This window comes from Betta splendens, chromosome 9 (genome assembly GCF_900634795.4).
Source record: "Betta splendens chromosome 9, fBetSpl5.4, whole genome shotgun sequence".
NCBI lineage: Eukaryota > Metazoa > Chordata > Actinopteri > Anabantiformes > Osphronemidae > Betta > Betta splendens.
The window spans coordinates 8486338-8503032 of NC_040889.2; the positions used below are offsets into that span (position 1 = coordinate 8486338).

At 40.4% G+C, this 16695-nt stretch overlaps 3 protein-coding genes across 25 annotated transcripts in view; 1 reads left to right on the forward strand and 2 right to left on the reverse strand.

Moving 5' to 3' along the window:
- cacna2d4a (calcium channel, voltage-dependent, alpha 2/delta subunit 4a) overlaps nucleotides 1-1466 on the reverse strand; it is a 57150-nt gene extending 55684 nt beyond the window's left edge. For 3 of the 8 annotated variants that reach the window (XM_055511122.1, XM_055511121.1, XM_055511120.1), the window contains exons 1-2: nucleotides 902-1464; nucleotides 224-408 (exon numbers count right to left, since the gene is read on the reverse strand). In XM_055511122.1, coding sequence (XP_055367097.1) covers nucleotides 224-387 — 164 coding nt within the window. In that variant the 5' untranslated portion in view covers nucleotides 388-408; nucleotides 902-1464. Of the gene's footprint in view, nucleotides 1-223; nucleotides 413-901 lie in introns of all 8 variants that reach the window. The other 5 variants (XM_055511117.1, XM_055511118.1, XM_055511119.1 and 2 more) reach the window with 5 other exon arrangements.
- Nucleotides 1467-4561: 3095 nt separating this feature from the next.
- Nucleotides 4562-14418, reverse strand: dcp1b (decapping mRNA 1B). The gene is made up of 11 exons (XM_029162001.3): nucleotides 14027-14418; nucleotides 13584-13624; nucleotides 13195-13322; nucleotides 8412-8478; nucleotides 8094-8259; nucleotides 7893-7991; nucleotides 6979-7723; nucleotides 6762-6812; nucleotides 6377-6606; nucleotides 6040-6252; nucleotides 4562-5932 (listed from the first exon to the last, which is right to left on the reverse strand). Exons 1-11 carry the CDS (start codon nucleotides 14183-14185, stop codon nucleotides 5855-5857), a joined length of 1977 nt encoding a protein of 658 aa, XP_029017834.1. The 5' UTR covers nucleotides 14186-14418; the 3' UTR covers nucleotides 4562-5854.
- Nucleotides 10033-16695, forward strand: part of cacna1c (calcium channel, voltage-dependent, L type, alpha 1C subunit) — a 127450-nt gene continuing 120787 nt past the window's right edge. For 6 of the 16 annotated variants that reach the window (XM_029161980.3, XM_029161977.3, XM_029161985.3 and 3 more), the window contains exon 1: nucleotides 10036-11198. In XM_029161980.3, coding sequence (XP_029017813.1) covers nucleotides 11075-11198 — 124 coding nt within the window. In that variant the 5' untranslated portion in view covers nucleotides 10036-11074. Of the gene's footprint in view, nucleotides 11199-16695 lie in introns of all 16 variants that reach the window. The other 10 variants (XM_029161974.3, XM_055511983.1, XM_029161989.2 and 7 more) reach the window with 4 other exon arrangements.

Consider the following 16695-nt stretch of genomic DNA (forward strand, 5'->3'; position numbering starts at 1 on the left):
TGATCACTGTATCTGGTCGCTGGTCAGTTTCTCTCACCTGATCAGGGTGAGGAAATAAACTGGACTGCAGTCCTACTTACAAATAGATATTAAAGAATAAAAGATGCAGAGCATATGTTTTGAACTAAAATAATTAAAATATGAGCATCAAAACTTTCTGAACTGACTTCCTCTTGATTCACACGCAGGGCTTATCCAGTGAACCAACTGTGGCCTTACTTACGTTTCGGGTGAGATCTTCATTTGGGCTTCAACCATCAGGCACAGTGTACTGAAGAGGATAATCCTCAGGGTCCCTCTGCGCGGCCCACTTCTGTCTGACTTGCTGCCATCCCCGGCCTTACACAGGCTGCAGAGCAACATGCCTCCAGCTGCTGAGATCCGCATCACTCGTGGGCTCGCTGCACGCTGACTCCAAGAGAGAACAATGAAATTAGGACAATGCACATCACAGTAAACGCGCTGGGGTCACGGTGCAATCCCAGCGAGAGGCCAGTGATAAACGGGCAATAAAGCAGCCTGTGATCGTCAAGTCTGGGGTGCAAACTGTTTCAGGACACTGAGAGTGTCCAACAACCAACAAATCTACATGAACATCCTAGAATCAACACACTTGTCAGCCTTTCTGGCAAAATAAAGGCACCTAAAGATTAAAGGTTTGTTTCCATTATTCAGGAACAAACATCCAACACGCATGTTGTCTCATAAAGCAGTCACGGACTCAACGCTTCACTAGGCTGCCAAGAAATGATAACTGAGAGGCCGGAGGCGATCAGAGCACAAAAAACTGAAACAATCACAGGACGCTAATTTAAAAAAGACAAATACATGTTGGAATCTAAAAGTGGGTTGCGGTAAGATTAAAATACTGATCCATCATTCCAAACAGAAGATTACTCACTATGTTGGGTTGTCAAGGCTTTAAAACTATCCCCTTGAGTCATGTGGGTCTGGAAAGAAAGTTCAAATGTGACTGGTTATGAATATCTGATGATTCGATGTCAGCTGAGATGGTTATCCCTGCATACAAAGAAGTCTCGAAAAGGTTTGTCTCCAGTGTCAAAGGTCACTTCTGCGCCCCGGGAGTCACAACGGAGTCCAGCCATATTCCTACACGTCCCACTCCACGCTCCTTAATCCTATTTCTGCTGCTCCCATCGTCCGCTTCTCTCCTCTGCGCTCCCTCAACAGGAATCCATGACAGAAGGAGGCTGGCAAAAGACTCAGGGGGTCCCGGTAAGATCATGCAACGTCAGTCCTTGTACGAAGCAGTGTGATATTCCCAGGGCAGTACGGACACACGTTCCCCCCAAAGAAATCCTGCTGCAACTCTAGATTTACTGACCTCAAATCTGCATGGATTCAAAACCAAACCACATGCAGGACTGGAGCTTGAACACACCACTGGATGAGGGTAAGACGGATGGAGGGATAGTGGGACTCTCTCTCTCTCTCTCTCTCTCTCTCTCTCTCTCTCCCCAGTGTGTCTCTCCCTGTTCTCCGGGACCAGTTTACAGCATAATCCAGGCAGGATTAAACCCCTCCTCCCTCCTTTTTTTCCTCTCCATCCTTTTTACTGTCTCACACAAGCAGACAGAACTTTTCTATCTTCCTGATCTTACTCTAATGCTTTGTCACCCCTGCTCCTTATGCTCCTGCTTATTTACTTTCTCTGCGTCTATAACTGAAAAGAGATTAAGGTGATCAAACAGTAAGAGCCACCTGAAGTAATTGGAAAGGACAAGAGGAAGGAGAAGGAGGAAAGAGCCATAAGATGAAAGATGAAATGATGAATGGATGAAAGAGAGACAAAAAGCAAAAGCGAAAGGACGCAAAGTGAGTCCTGGTGGGATGAGTCGTGATTTGAGGAAGACAACTGACTTCTGTTTCTATAAACACACTGAGACACCTAGTGGAGTCTTCGTGTCACACACATTGACCATTAAACTAGTAAACACACACGCAGGAGGCCACAGCTCTGTTGTGTTTTCTAATCTAATAATTAATTACCTCCAGAGTAAATCATGTTCAAATGTTCTACATGTGCTTCCTGGAGCTGCCTGATTATAAAATAAATACATCAAGATGATTGAAAATGTATTGACCTCTGATGACTACAGATAACATGTTAGATGTGTGCGTGCTCAGGCAAAGACATAATGTACAAATGACAACTAGAGCTGAGCGAGCTTTCTGCTGGTGGGACCATTAAGCTGCATTTACCTAAATACAAGCGACACGCTGACAAACACAAACACCAGCACGCACGCGTGTGGGTTTGGCGAACACGCAGCATGGAGGAGATCCAATACACAATAACTGTGTGTGAAGATACACAATGGCACACACACAATAAAGCATCTGTTCATGTTGTTATGGAAATGAAAAGGCAGTAAAACATTGAAACACTGAAAAGGCTTCACATTAATATAATAAGAGTCTGACTGCAACACACACGAGTAAACATACTGTATGTAACAACTGTCAGACTCATCCCTGACCCAGATCAGTAAGAGGGAAAGAACCCCCCCCCCCCGTATGGATTGAACTTTGACATCTCTGTTAGCAAATGAAGTAGATTTATAATATCATTGTATCAATGGATGATAAATATTCTAAATTTAAGTGACAATTATTTTTTGATGTCTCGCCTACACACAACTCCTTCATCCATCAATCATGGACACTTCTAGCCTTCGTGTCAAGTTTAAATCTCCACATAGAAGAAATGGTAAGAATCTTGTGAAAACAATAAACTAGACTCTGAGCATGCAGTGTTACTTACCTGTGCACCTGTAGAGCTTAATTAAAGTCCCAGCTCGTCTTTCACCTGGACAGTCCCCCCCCAGGAAAGACACAGGACTGTATTCTGAAAGTTCAGTGTGAGAGCCAGAAGATTTGATTGGATTTTAAAAGTTTCTTGTTTGACGAAGTCTCTGCTGATTTTCATTCAGATGACCTCTGATCATCATCCTCCATCCGAGGGTGCAGTGGCAACAAGAGCGGACTCCTTCTACAAACTGAAAAGAAGACTCCGCCTCCCTGGAGGACGGACACACACACACACACACACACACACACACACACACACACACACACACACACACACACACACACACACACACACACACACACACACAGTCATTGATTAGTCTAAGCCAGCGTTAATAGTCAGCCCTTACTTTTAGCTCCATCAGCTAAACCAATGGTCTGGAACCTCCTACTGTAGTCGCAGAGGAGTGTGTGTTGTGCGATTGTCGTTGCTGAAGCAACACGAAAATAAAAAGGAATGAAAATCTTTAAGAACTGGATTCCCGTGCGTTATAAAATCTACGTTAAAACATTCTGCTTGGGAGGAGGACGCAGGAAAGATGCGAATAAGAAGACGCGGTGCACTGGTTAGACTCCATTCACCTCATGTTGGGTTTGCTTTCCAGTGTTCGGCTTCAGCTGACAGTACTAGACCCATTAAGGAGCCTGTGACAGCACTAATTGGTGCTAATGCACAGACATTACAATTTGTCACACACAGATTGAAAACACACACGGAGAGGAGATTAGAAATTTTCCACATGATAACGCTAGTGGGATAGTACATATATTACTAATCAGAATCAACTTTATTCTACTATAGTAGTGTATTTTCTTTTCTATCATTATCATGTTAAAATGGTCATTTACAGTACATGTAAGTATGGGTATAATCCAGACCACAGAAGGCTGTATTTGCTATGAGAGATGATTTAATTTCAAGGGTAATTTTCTATGACTCAGTCTATAATGAATCAGCCGGTTATATGATTTATGTCCACACTTGTGGTTTGTTATCAGCTCATTTCCTCTGAGACAACAAACGCCAGTGTTGCACTAGGAATAACCCCAAAGATCTGATCTCACTGGTTCTGAGGAACTGCAGCACTTGATCTTCCTCAGAGTGGACAAGAGGATAGACATGATAAATATTTCCTTTAAAGGAGTTCAAGATGGGAGTGACGGGAGTCTCAACTTCACTGAGCCCTCAAGGTTGAGGTTTTAAAGCTCAAAAACATAATTATAACATAATATCCATTTAGTAGCTTCTAGCTGTAGAGATCTCTAGAGCAGCTACTAAATGGAACTTACAGTAATCATTGTCTTAACTAGGTCACCTTCTCTTTCCTCTTTAGGCCTGGTACAAACATGAAAGCCCCTCATAAGCCAGATTAATACTATTTTGTCAGCAGGTTGTGGTTTATTGGAGTGCGCTTCGTGCTCAGTTAAGCATGACAAACTCAGGAACTGATTCAATATTGGAAAAACTAATGTTCTGTAAAGAATACTGGAGTTAATTGGGTATGGTCTTTCAATACTGCTGGGTGTGTAAAAAGCAGTTGATTAATCACTGTTGACACTTTGTTACACTATTGATCGTGGTACAAGATGGCAATGAAGTGACATTAAAGCAATAATGAATGTACCTTTAATGTGATTAGTGCTACTTGAGGCGGCATCTTGAATAATAACTGTGACGATAGCAGTCAGCCATAGTCACCCAAAAAGAAAAGAGACAGTAACAACTGAGGCAGTTGTGAGAACGTTTAATAGCCAATTAAAATATAATTCAGTTTGTGGTCAAGGAAAATAGTTCTTCACATTCCAACGTGTTGTAAAATTTAAATGACAAAGATTCTGGGTGACAAGCTTTAAATGAAAAGATGACAGCATTAATCACATGAGTTACGATATGTCACAGAAGTATAAAATCTAAATATATTTTAACTGTACAGTTACCGGTATAATGCTGGCTATGTACTATGACGACAATACAGATTTCTTGAGTATAAAAATAAGGAAGAGAATTTAGCATTTTCTCTGCGGTGATGTCTTCTTTTCTAGCTACTGTATGGCTGCATGTAAGAGCAATTATACTGTATAAGCTTTGACAGTATGTCTTTATTTAGTGCGTAAATCTATTTCTTTTTTGTTTTTACTAAACTTGCATCAGACTGAAAACGGGTCAGTGAAGTTATTTTAAGCTATATTTTCTATTTTATCTTTATTGCCTCTAAATGTCTTCTTAACCAAGCTACTGTTATTGACTGGATGTACCAATAACATCAGATCCTCTGAATCTGCTATGAAGTAAAAACACCTCAGAACTATCCGTCTGTGAGGTAGAGCAGGTTCACAACTGTACAACAACAATAATTGGTTGCTTATAGTTTGTAAAGTTGCTTCTTCAAAACCGATGGAAAGCGTGCCCCTCCATGTGTTTTGCTCATACTGTATATTAGATCCATACATGTGAACAAATGAACATAAAGAACGATGCACAAACCACATCTGGTGTCTGCAGATAAAAGTCAGAATGACAAACATCATTTTAATAGCTTCAAAATTAACTGGATAGTAAAACATACTGACTCAAGAACTTTTTTTAAAAGCATGTAAGTAAAATATCAACAGATTCTAGTTTCAAATCAGTTTGAGCTCACCCTTCAGCACTTGTTTACCATCTAGGAAGACTTGATTTATATATTTAGTTAAAGCCAGAGAATCTCGCTGGTTATGGAGAAATGACTAATAAAAAGAAAAAAAAGAGAATATAAACATCCTACTGCACAGACTACAACACACTGAGGTTTCTGCATATTTTGTTTTTAAAGATGTAGATGTCCAGCTTACCCACACCTCAACCACTGAGAGTAAGTGCTGATTAAACAAATTAACTGCTTTTTGTGTTGCATTCGGACGCAAGATTGGTTAGAGCACAATAAAGATAAACTGAGTGTGTGTGAGTAGGGATTCAGAGAAGAAGCTGTTTTTTCCTTGGTACACTGGACAGGCTGTATGTATTGACAGGTGTGAACAGTCATCAGTACTTGCTGCTGGGGTTGTCAGCAAAGCGGCTGACGTAGACTTGATATATGCTGTCCAGGAATGAGCTGTCAGTCTGAAACATACAAGCAAGATCATACTGAATGCCCGTGTGTGTGCATGCATGACGATTTGTGGGTGGTGTGAATCTGTTAATGAAGGCACATGGGAATACCATATTACCTGTATCAGATGGAGCAGTGTGAGCTGGAGCTGGCTTCTGGACAAAACTCTGACCTCCTCCTGCACCAAGGGTCTGGGCAGGTTTAGGGGGGCAGGACAGCTCTCCTTAGCACCTGTTGACAAGCTGCTAGTGGACTTTGCCTGAGAGAACACGCTGGGAGAGAGAAGGAGTGTGGGGGCCACAGTGGCTGGTATTCTCTGGGGGGAGATGACCTAAACAGACAAAGTTATTAGTGCTTGCCTTCGTTTTTCATGGTTTTGCACGACAAACATTCGTCATTTTTAATAATTTGTCGTCCATATTCAAAAACAGAAAGGAGACATTCACACCACACACCTGAAACTGCATTGTGGCCTTTTGATCTAGAGCTGCTGCAGTTTGGTTAAACACCGGATCACCAACGGAGTCTGCACCTTGGCTTTGAGTGGGCCCCAAGAATCGAGGGGCAAGTCCTGGACAGAGTCGAGGTGGATCCGGGGAGGCTTGGATTTGCTCCTGCTGGACAAGCTGGAGCTTATGGAGGAGCTCATGAGGAGACACCACACCTGGCATCTGAGAAGACGGACCTGGAAAGAAAGATGGAACCCGATCGATGCAGCAGTTTATGAAGACAAATGAGGCATGTTTAGACATTGTACATTAAGACAAAGCTTCATGACGTAAAGGAGATTCATGTGAAACCTGTTACAAATATTCAGCGTAATGAACCTTGACATGATACCTTGTAGAGGTTGAATGCCTTGGTCATTCGTCCCCTGAGATGGCAGCAAACCTGGTGAAGCAGAAAGATATTGCAGGGAATGATGAAGCTTTTACTTTTTCAGTTGTAATGTGGAACTGTATTAGTATCTATCACTTAAGCCTGAAAAATAGTGTATATTCTGTAAATTAAAGCTATATATGTTTATAGTATATCAATAATGTTTAATATGCGTCACCTGATCCCTGTGCTGTCAGAGCCGACTGGCTGTTGTGCTGAGCTTCTGTTTGAGGCTTGGAAAGGCTGATAAATAGCTGCTGGTTTTGTTGCAGTTGAAGGTGGGAACATGACACAGGATCCACCACTACGGATGGAGAAGTGAGGTGGGGGTTCTGCTGCAGAGGAAGAGACTTGGAGCAACATGAAGAGACAGTAGAGGGGAAGGAGGAGGAGGAGGAGGAGGCAAGAGGACCTGTCTGTGTTTGAAAAAGTTTTTTAATTGGGTCAGGTTGATGCTGTTGATGGTGATGATGGTGGTGGCGCTGTTGCTGATGATGGTAAAGATGGTGATGGTGGTGGTGATGCTCCAGTGGCACCCCATTGTCACATAGCTTGTTCTCAGGGGACTCAGACAGAGTCTGGAGCACAACACCAGCTCCTCTCTGTCCGTGCATGAGCTTCTGAATGGCCGGACAGTGCTGAGACTGGTTCTCCTGCTGCTGCTGAGCATCTTCTCCCACAGTCCTGATCCTTCCATCTGAACACACAGCCATAGCAACATTGCCTCCCTGGGAGGACACACTTCCAGACTTCAATTTACCATCGTAGGTCAGCGTACGGGCTACAGGTGGCCGAAGAACTTTTCCTGTGGATGAACCTGTAGCAGCAGCAGCCATTGGTGAGACTGGGTCCAATTTAGGTGAATGCTGAGAACCAAACAAGGTGGCCAGAGACAGAGACTTAGGTTCTGTGCCTTCATCGTCCTGCAAGGGATGAACAAATGCTGAAATTATTTCTAAAGACTATTAAACATCTGCTTTTCATGTAAAGTCATGTTCTTGTCCATCAAAAAATCTCTCTAACAGACTTAACAAAAAGAATGAATCGATAGAAAGCAATGCACTAAAGGTTCACTGGACTTAGATGGTGTACCTGAGTGAGTGGTTTAACAGGTATTGGTTTAATCAAGTTAGGGTTTCCATATAGGACACTGCTGCCACCAATCTCCTTTGGCTCCGAAGTGGACTTATCCTGAAACACACAGAAAGCTATGGTCATAAGGCCTTTTGTGATTTATGTGAAGCTCATGAATCATGTGTTGCTGAAACACACTATGCAGTTGAACTTGGCTACCTTATCATATTCTGTGCGTGCTTTGGTCAGCATCTGGATAATGTCTACCGCTTTCCCGTCACTTCCACCCCCTCCTGGTATTCCTAAGCCTCCTCCTCCTCCTCCTCCTCCTGGGGATAACCAACCGCCCTGAGACTGAGCCAAGACCTGCTCCTGTTGGGTCAGGCTGCACACAGGAGTTCACAATAAAAAAATGTATACAAGTGAAGTGGCAAAACATATTTTTCTGTTGGTCCATGCCTTTAAGAACAGCGTTCAGAGAACTATTGCTAAATGTAATGTTTAAAATTGTTGTTTTGTATAATATAGTATACATACATCTTCATCCTCTGAGCAATACGGCGACAGTCTTCTTTATCATAGAACCAAATCCCGTGAATAACCACTAGAAGAATAAAAGATAGATGACGGTTAGGAGGTAAAAAAAAGAGTGTTTCGAACTTAACATATTACATAAAGAGGATGCAAAGGAAATGGCCATGGTTTGCAATAATGACCCAATCACTGCTGAGAATCAGGTTAGCCTTTAAAATAATCAAACTGTCTATGACCATCAGCCAACTAAATGAGCTTACTGACCTGCTACATCCTTACAGTCACATAAATACACAGACATGTAGTAAGAACAACAAGAACAATGTCACATGTGGTTCCTTAATAGCATGGCTGGGTCAAACCCATGTTTAAGATTTCCCAGCCAAACTAATGGGAACAGAAGCCAGCAGTGCCATTATATAGTAAAACATGGTCCCTGGAGACTCCTGGATAAAACATGTTCAAAAAGGGAGACAGACACACACACAAACACACACTTGGTTACATTACATTTTTTTTTTATATTTTTTTAATATTTTTTTATTTACGTGTCATTAAAAGCATTTATGTTTCTGGTGTTGCATAAGTATTCAACTTCAGACACCATGAAGGACATATTATTTTACATTATCTTATCTACACCCAGTGCAGGCTAATTCTAATTTAAAGATGATATGTGAACATAGATTTATAGATTGACTCATCATGTTATTAAACTACTGAGGTGTGGTAGATAAAATACCAAGCTCTAAGCAACAAAGGAAGACATCAGCTGACACCTCAGCACATACAGTACTTTAAAAAAGGAACCTCAAAGCAAAGAAGAATGTGTTAAAGACATGAGAAAGAAAAGGCAAAAAGTAACAGATTAGACAGCATGGATATAAAATGTGACAGAAAAGAGACGGCGAGAGAAATAAGCAAAATAGGCAAGCTACTATGTGGTGGCCAGGATTACTAGAGTGGTCCCATCAATAAAACACACACACACACACACACACACACACACACACACACACACACACACACACACACACACACACACACACACACACACACACACACACACACACACACACACACACACACACACACACACACACACACACACACACACACACAAAAATACTAAGGCTGGGCAGGTCATGGGGTCAAGGATGAGGGAAAAAGACAGAGAGAAGAAGGGATAAATACGTACATACACAGAGTTCAGTTGAGCCTGGGAAAAAAGCAGAGCACGACCAAATAAGTAACAGTAAGTACAGTGGGCGACTGTCTGGTTCAACCAGAGCCACTTAGTACTCGCTGGAGATGAAAGTGTTTGACAGAGGCAGAGAAACACAGTCTCACAACTCCAAGGGCTAGAATTTTGACAGAGAAATAGAAGAAGATGGATTTAAACTAGTAACAAATCAGATGTGTTGCAGAGGAAATTTTTAACCAGTCAAATAATAAAACATGTACATGTCTCTTTGGCTGTGAATGACACAAAAGCTACACATGTCATGACATTGCAGTTATAAGAAAGTTCAAAGAAAGAATAAGAGAATGTGTAATAGGGGATAGAGGGGTGTGTATAGACTTTTTATAGATTGTGATTCTGTCCTGACCCCCGGAACAGGAAAGAGAGGAAGACACAGGGAGGGAGAGAGAGAGAGAGAGAGAGTGAGAAATACAGCGTGGGAGGAGGACTACAACCGCTAGCCTTAACAAACAAGTGCCCATGGCCACAAGGTTAAAAGAGAAAAAGGCTTCAGCTGACACTAGAGAGTGAAGAAGATAAGGAGAAAGGACATCAGCAGAACCTGACCAAGTGAACCAGGAGTTAATAAGTGCAGGCGGATGATGAACGAAGGGTGAGACGACTACGAGGAAGCTTTACTAAGGGAGAAATTACACTTTTCAATGTGAGAGCATTTCCTTGCATCATGAACTAATAGGAATTTATCACTCGCTGTCTGTATAAACAGTAGAGCTAGGTAGTCTCAGACCTACAGGACAGTGAATTAAACAAACCAGCAACTACTGAGCACTAGCACATGTGTACATACTGCTGCGGACCCTTAGCAGCTCTAGGGAGCTGGTGGAACTTGACGGGACATGGAAGTACAACAGACTTTCATTCCAGTAGGAATGCATTTCATTTTTTGAAAATCTGAGAAGTAGCACTTCACTGTTGTTTTTCTTTGTGAAGGCTTTGACACTATACATTTGATTTATGTGTTTGTGACTAGCACAGTCGTCCGTTCATCAGTCAGTAGAACAGCGTTGATATTTTTAGCCTCTATTTAGTTTGACACATATTCATGGGCATCTGTGTGGAACCATCTAATCTTTTGTTTGCAGCAATGGAGTAAATAATGTTACACCTTTAAAGCTTGTAACTGAAGCCCAGTTAAGGACAGATTCTGATACAGTTGGGGTAGCTGTGTGCAGACTACCTGGCCAGACTCAAGAGCCTTGCAAAGCGCTACTCATGAAAGAAGGACACCATCAATACATCTACTGCTACTGAAGAGGTTCCATCTAAAAATCTCTTTTGCTGCACCTCTTTCACTTAAGGAATTACTGGATCCACAATTAAATCTAACTGCCTTCGAGTTCTAGTGGGTCTCATATAGACAATTGCCAAAAGACTGTAAGACAACGGAGAGACTGGTGAAGCCATGCTCAGAGCACTCTTTCAAAGGAAGCCTAAACATGAGAGGCTAGAAGAAGAACCTGAAGTCAGATTTAAAGGCTTGCTGGTGTCGGAGAGAGACCTGGGATACACATATGTACGACCTGGAGGTAAGACTGACATATTAAATGGAACACAGCTATTAGCAACTGCCAGCACATGTACCTGGTTGGTTCAAGTACGTAAACCAGTTAAGCCAGTGTAGGGGTGTAACTAATATTTAACTATATGGAATCAATTATTTGGTCTAGAAAATGTCAGAAAGGTTTGATACTATGTCACAGGTCATGGTCAAAACATGGATCTTGTCCACCACAAGAATACAGTAAGTAAATCATCACCACTGACTAGGTAGAAGTGAGGTTTAGCATTGTATGTGCAAACAAATATTCAACTCTTTAATAAATGCAAAATCTTAATCTCAGAACTCATTCTAATAATTATGGTAAATTAAGAACTAGATCACAGGGACATCAACCCACGGCCAAGATCTGTGTGAGGGCAAGTGGCACAGGAAACTAAAATACTGTGCTGAAATTGACCTATAAATCAAGACACTACACTTGAAACTTTATCAAATAAGATGTTAAAATTATTTTTGGCTGCCTGTGTACCTGTGATGATAATAGGAGCAACAGCAACACTATGATGATAGGTGATTTAGGAAGGAATGTAAAAAGCGTCCTATCTGTTCCGGTGCACTGGGAGATTTGCCAGAGGAATAATGACTTGCTCCAGCAAAATGTTCCTTCCCTGAATCTTAGACTGTTCTGTAGTATATCTCCATGGTGTATTTTTAGCCTGCAGTGCCACTTTGTGCCAACTGCCATTCCAGGAAGTTATGGCAACACAGAGCCAAATGTTTGTCTAATGATAAGGTTCCACGACCCCTGCACACAGAGGTCACAACTCAGTGGGACTGGAAGCATTTCCAACAGCTTTGAGCCTAAGTAGTCTTACCAATCCGATGTGAGTCAGTTAAAAAAATGTCTAAATAAACCCTAAGAACAGCATTACTGGTCATAAGGTTTCACTCCATGCTCCATTATCTTGTTTATCATTTATTTGATACTCGGTGAATGTCAGGATTAACATGTAGATGTTTCCTGCCACATCAGAAGCTGCATCTGAATAATGTAGAGTCAGACAATCCATGTAAATTATAAGCGCTATGGAGATAAGCATGTGCTTGATTTCAGCCTCTCTCTTTTAGGGGATGTTTTACTACATATGTAATCAAACACAGAATCAGCTAGAGCCATTGGCCAGCATGTACACACCCACTCATTACCTCACAAACACTAACACAACATATTTCTATTTTTTAGAGAAATATCATTAGCTTATTTAATGTGCTTTTAAATGCCTCTCCTTCCTATAAGTGAGTCAGTTGTTCCCTTGCTATTAGTTTTCCATTACTGATGATGTGACCACATCTAGAGTACTATCGCAGATGTTAACTTTGGTGTAAAGGGTGCAAAGGGGTCACACACAATTTCAGTTACCTGCCTCTGACCGAGTCTGATGTAGACTGAAGCCACAACAAGGAATGGAGGTTTGTATGCGTCAATGATTCATGATGGGTTTGTTTATCTTATCAGTGACTATTGTGGTGTATCTAATCTCTGCTAGCTGTTTTTGTAGTGCTGTCAGGCCCTTCACTCTTCAACATGAGCGTGTGTGTGTGTGTGTGTGTGTGTGTGTGTGTGTGTGTGTGTGTGTGTGTGTGTGTAAGACAGTTATCAGAGGGACTTAGGCTGATTCACTAAAATATCTAGGCCTTATATAGAATGTCTGGTTCCCACCCGAAATGACTGCATGCTATGCACTATCCAAATGCAGATCTTTCATATGATTCTTTTCCTTGCTACAGGTTACTGTCATATAACAATAGGGTGATCACACCAGTGCAAGATTGTCAAATGTTGATATGATATTTTGTGTGTTTTGGCCGTGTTATGCTATTACCCATGATTTTACTGGTTAAACTATATATAGTCCTGTCTAGTTAAATTTTTTATCCTTTTTATCCCAGACACAAACTTTCAATATAGGTGATGCTGCCAATAAAACAGCTGTTGACTAATCTGTGCTGCTTTTACTTACAACGTGCATTGCGGTATAGCAGGAATGGGTCCTGGAGCTGAAAGTCCAGATCTTTGGTGATTGGCTCTGTCAGATTCTCCATGCTGAGTCTATTCATTATTGTGAAGCCATGCCTGGGAGAGGCCAACCTGAAGAAATAATTTAGAGAATCTATGCATAAATAAGCATTTGAACTGAAAACATTAGTGGGATAGTGACTATGCAAAATGTGCAATTGCCCATTAAAAACTTCAAGCCATTCCTTCAGCATTCAAAAGCAAAATTTGTGTAAAAATTACATCACAATTCCATTCTACAAACTTTATAACATATAAATTATGTTGGAGAATCAGAAAAAACGTGAAAAATATTCCAGGCAGTATTTATAAAAAATTCAACAAGGTCATTACCTCGTGTAAACGAAAAGAGTGCCTTCAACCTCGGTCTTTTCCTGAAAACATAAGACACAGAAGGTATGAGAATAAGACGGATGTACTGTCAAAGTCACTATTACAAAATTGTCTTTTTAAATTTGGCAGACTGCAGAATGAGTTTCATTCAAAATAAAAGCCGTATAAACAAAATTACAGCCTTCTGATGAGCCCATGTTGAGTTTTAGTTACACTATATGTACACATTATTGTTTAAATGAGTCGACAAAAAAAAGAAAATGCACTTTCCTAGTTTATGTCAAGTAACTGGCTGCAGCCTTAGCAACGGTGGCTAGTTAGGTAACACTACTACAACTTTAGTTGAAGTAAATCTGTGCCAGTGACTAAGCGCGCCTACCAGGATAAACCGTAAAGCTAAGCTAAGCTAGCAAATATAAGCATTAACCAAAGTTCCGTCTTACCCACTCATTTGACCTATTGTTGAAAGTATACAAAGCGACTTGGCTTGCGACGTCCACAATATTATTTATGTATGGGTCTTGCCTCCGCAAAGCAGCCAAACTTATATCCAGACCTTTAGCGGCAAGGTAGCTACCGCTACCTGCAGACGTCGCTGTCATTGTTCACTGTAGATAGTTAGCTCGCTAACAAGATAGCTTCTAAGGCTAACGAGACACAAGAAGAGAAATAAAATATCAGGAAGTAAAACATGAACTTGACAGCTGCCCGACAGAATTTGTTTTTCCAAACAGAACGATTAAATGCTTAATTTTTAAGCCTCTTAGAGTTCTAACTGCCATTTCTGACTTTGTCAACCGCCATGTTTTACCAGAGAAATTGTAAACAATAAGACATGAAAAGTCGACTAGTAGCTTTGGAGAGTTCAGTCGTATCAATCAACTTCGAATAATCGATGTTAAGCGCTAGCTGTTGATTACAAAAAATCTAGAACTAGTTATGCCTTTGGCAGAAATATATCACTAAAGTCACGTCTGTAGCTCTTCTTTACCTAAAACTGTTTAAATAATATATATTTAATATATATTATATACATATATTTAAACATATTTAAACATAACACACATATATATATATGTGTGTGTGTGTGTGTTATATATATATGTTATATATATATATAAATATATATATATCTATATATGTGTGTGTGTGTGTGTGTGTGTGTGTGTGTGTGTGTGTTGTGCGTTGTTGTGTACATTTTTACCTAATTATCTTGTCGCTGGGTCCTTGATGGTGCATTTTTTTCTGCTTTATTCTCTCATTTATTCTTAAGATGGTTAAATTTGTCTGCCAGTGCTAAATATAAATATATTTATTTCTATTATGTCGCAAGACTAACTGTGGGTGAAACGGTGTTGTGCTGACCACTGAGTCTTCTATGAGAAACAATGCTGTCATGTTTGATCCTATTTGACACTTCTCTATGTAGTTGAGCAGCTAATGCTCTTTTGCCCTTCATTTGTGTGTTTATGACTACTAAGCAACTTAACCACCAGTTACAATTGACGTCTCCCTCCCCATAATTATATTTTTCTTCAGATACACTAGGGGGCATTGAAGAGATAGATAAAACAATCATCCCTCTCCAACCCTCCAACTGCACATACAGAATATTAGACATATGCTACAGTTTGGGACATTTTTAGGATTAATTTTCTTTATTTTGTTACAAAACCATCCCTATTTTGAATGTGTCAATTGAACAAGCTGACCTGACAGCAGATGGTTTGCTAGACCTCTAGGCATTCTTTAGTTTATACTATTTATTAAACTCTTTTAATAGAATTTCTTGTTCATGGGCCTCATTGCAGTCATTTTAGTGCAAAATTCAGCTCTCTTGAGCTAATTTCTCTCACATTTAATATTTCCTGCTTTATACTATTTCACTTTCACCTTCAAGAGTTGATCATCATTTTTCTGCTTTCTATACTTATATAGAAATCTTAGATTGTAGGAAAATGAATGCTCAAGGTCAGAACAGAAGCTAATAAACAAACAGGATATTTAAAACTGCAAGTTCTTGAAATCCACATCAGCAATATCCAAGTCATATAATATCATCCTGACCAGCTGACAGTGGCTCTATTCTTCCATCATCTCAAGTTATTGTGCACTCAGCTGATAGTAGATACTACTGCACTACTGTATGTGTAATCACCAATTAGTTACTAATTAGTTACTTATCTACTAAACTGGGAAAAGTTCTTTTACCATCTGCATCTTTTAAAAATGAATGAAGCTCAGGTCCAGCTTTAACACTTTCACGTCTTCATTAACATGAGTATGGCTGCTTTTTAGTGAAAACAGCCATGTTGTCAGGATTATTATTATATAATATTTACAGGTAACAGCTGTGTTTCAAAATACAGTACTAAGTGAGTGTATGTATTGTCAGGGCAGTGCTGTATCTAAGGTGTTGGAGAAGGGGTGTTTGACAGTGATGAGGTTAATGAGTCACCCATCAGGAGGTCAATACTGTCAATACCCATTCAGTAGAGATTGAGAATGTGCATCTGATTGGTGGGGTTAGGCCAAGAGACGCTGGTTATTGGCTCACAGGCAGGAAGAGTAATAGGTTGCAATGAGTGGACGGCTTGTTGAAATTGAAAAAGGGGCGAGGCTCCTATGCTTGCTACAGTAATGTGTGTTTTCACGCTGGAAGGACCACAAACACACATTAGTCGTACTGGTGAGACAATGAAATACGAGCCAAGAGGACAGGAGTGGATTTAGCTATTGAAAACCCAGTAGATCCCAAAATACAACACAGAGCTTTGTAATAATCACCGAGAGGATTTTACAGCTCGATTATTCACATCGCAGCGGTTTTCTGCTTGGTCTAATCATCATTAGGCAAACAGCAAGGGGAGCCCACCTTGATCCTCCTTCTCCTAGTTAGCAAAGCTAAAGGATAAAACTGTGCCACATGCCAAACATCACTGCTGTTTAAGTGCCAAATGACTTTCAATAATTAAAATATATTCGTTCTCAGGCAAAATGTTGATTTTTTTGTATTATCACATCGTAAATGAAATAGATTTAAAATTAGGCACTGTAAATTGCCCATTTGCTGCATTCTTATTACTGAGTCGTCATTTTCATTTATATTTTA

What these genes read in the sequence shown, in the direction of transcription:
- dcp1b (XM_029162001.3), bottom strand. Translation starts at nt 14,185, where the DNA reads ATGACAGCGACGTCTGCAGGTAGCGGTAGCTACCTTGCCGCTAAAGGT. An exon ending in GCTATACCGCAATGCACGTT is followed by an intron (nt 8,479 to 13,194) that starts GTAAGTAAAAGC and finishes TTATTCTTCTAG; the next exon opens with TGGTTATTCACGGGATTTGG. An exon ending in CACTGCTCCATCTGATACAG is followed by an intron (nt 5,933 to 6,039) that starts GTAATATGGTAT and finishes TGTATGTTTCAG; the next exon opens with ACTGACAGCTCATTCCTGGA.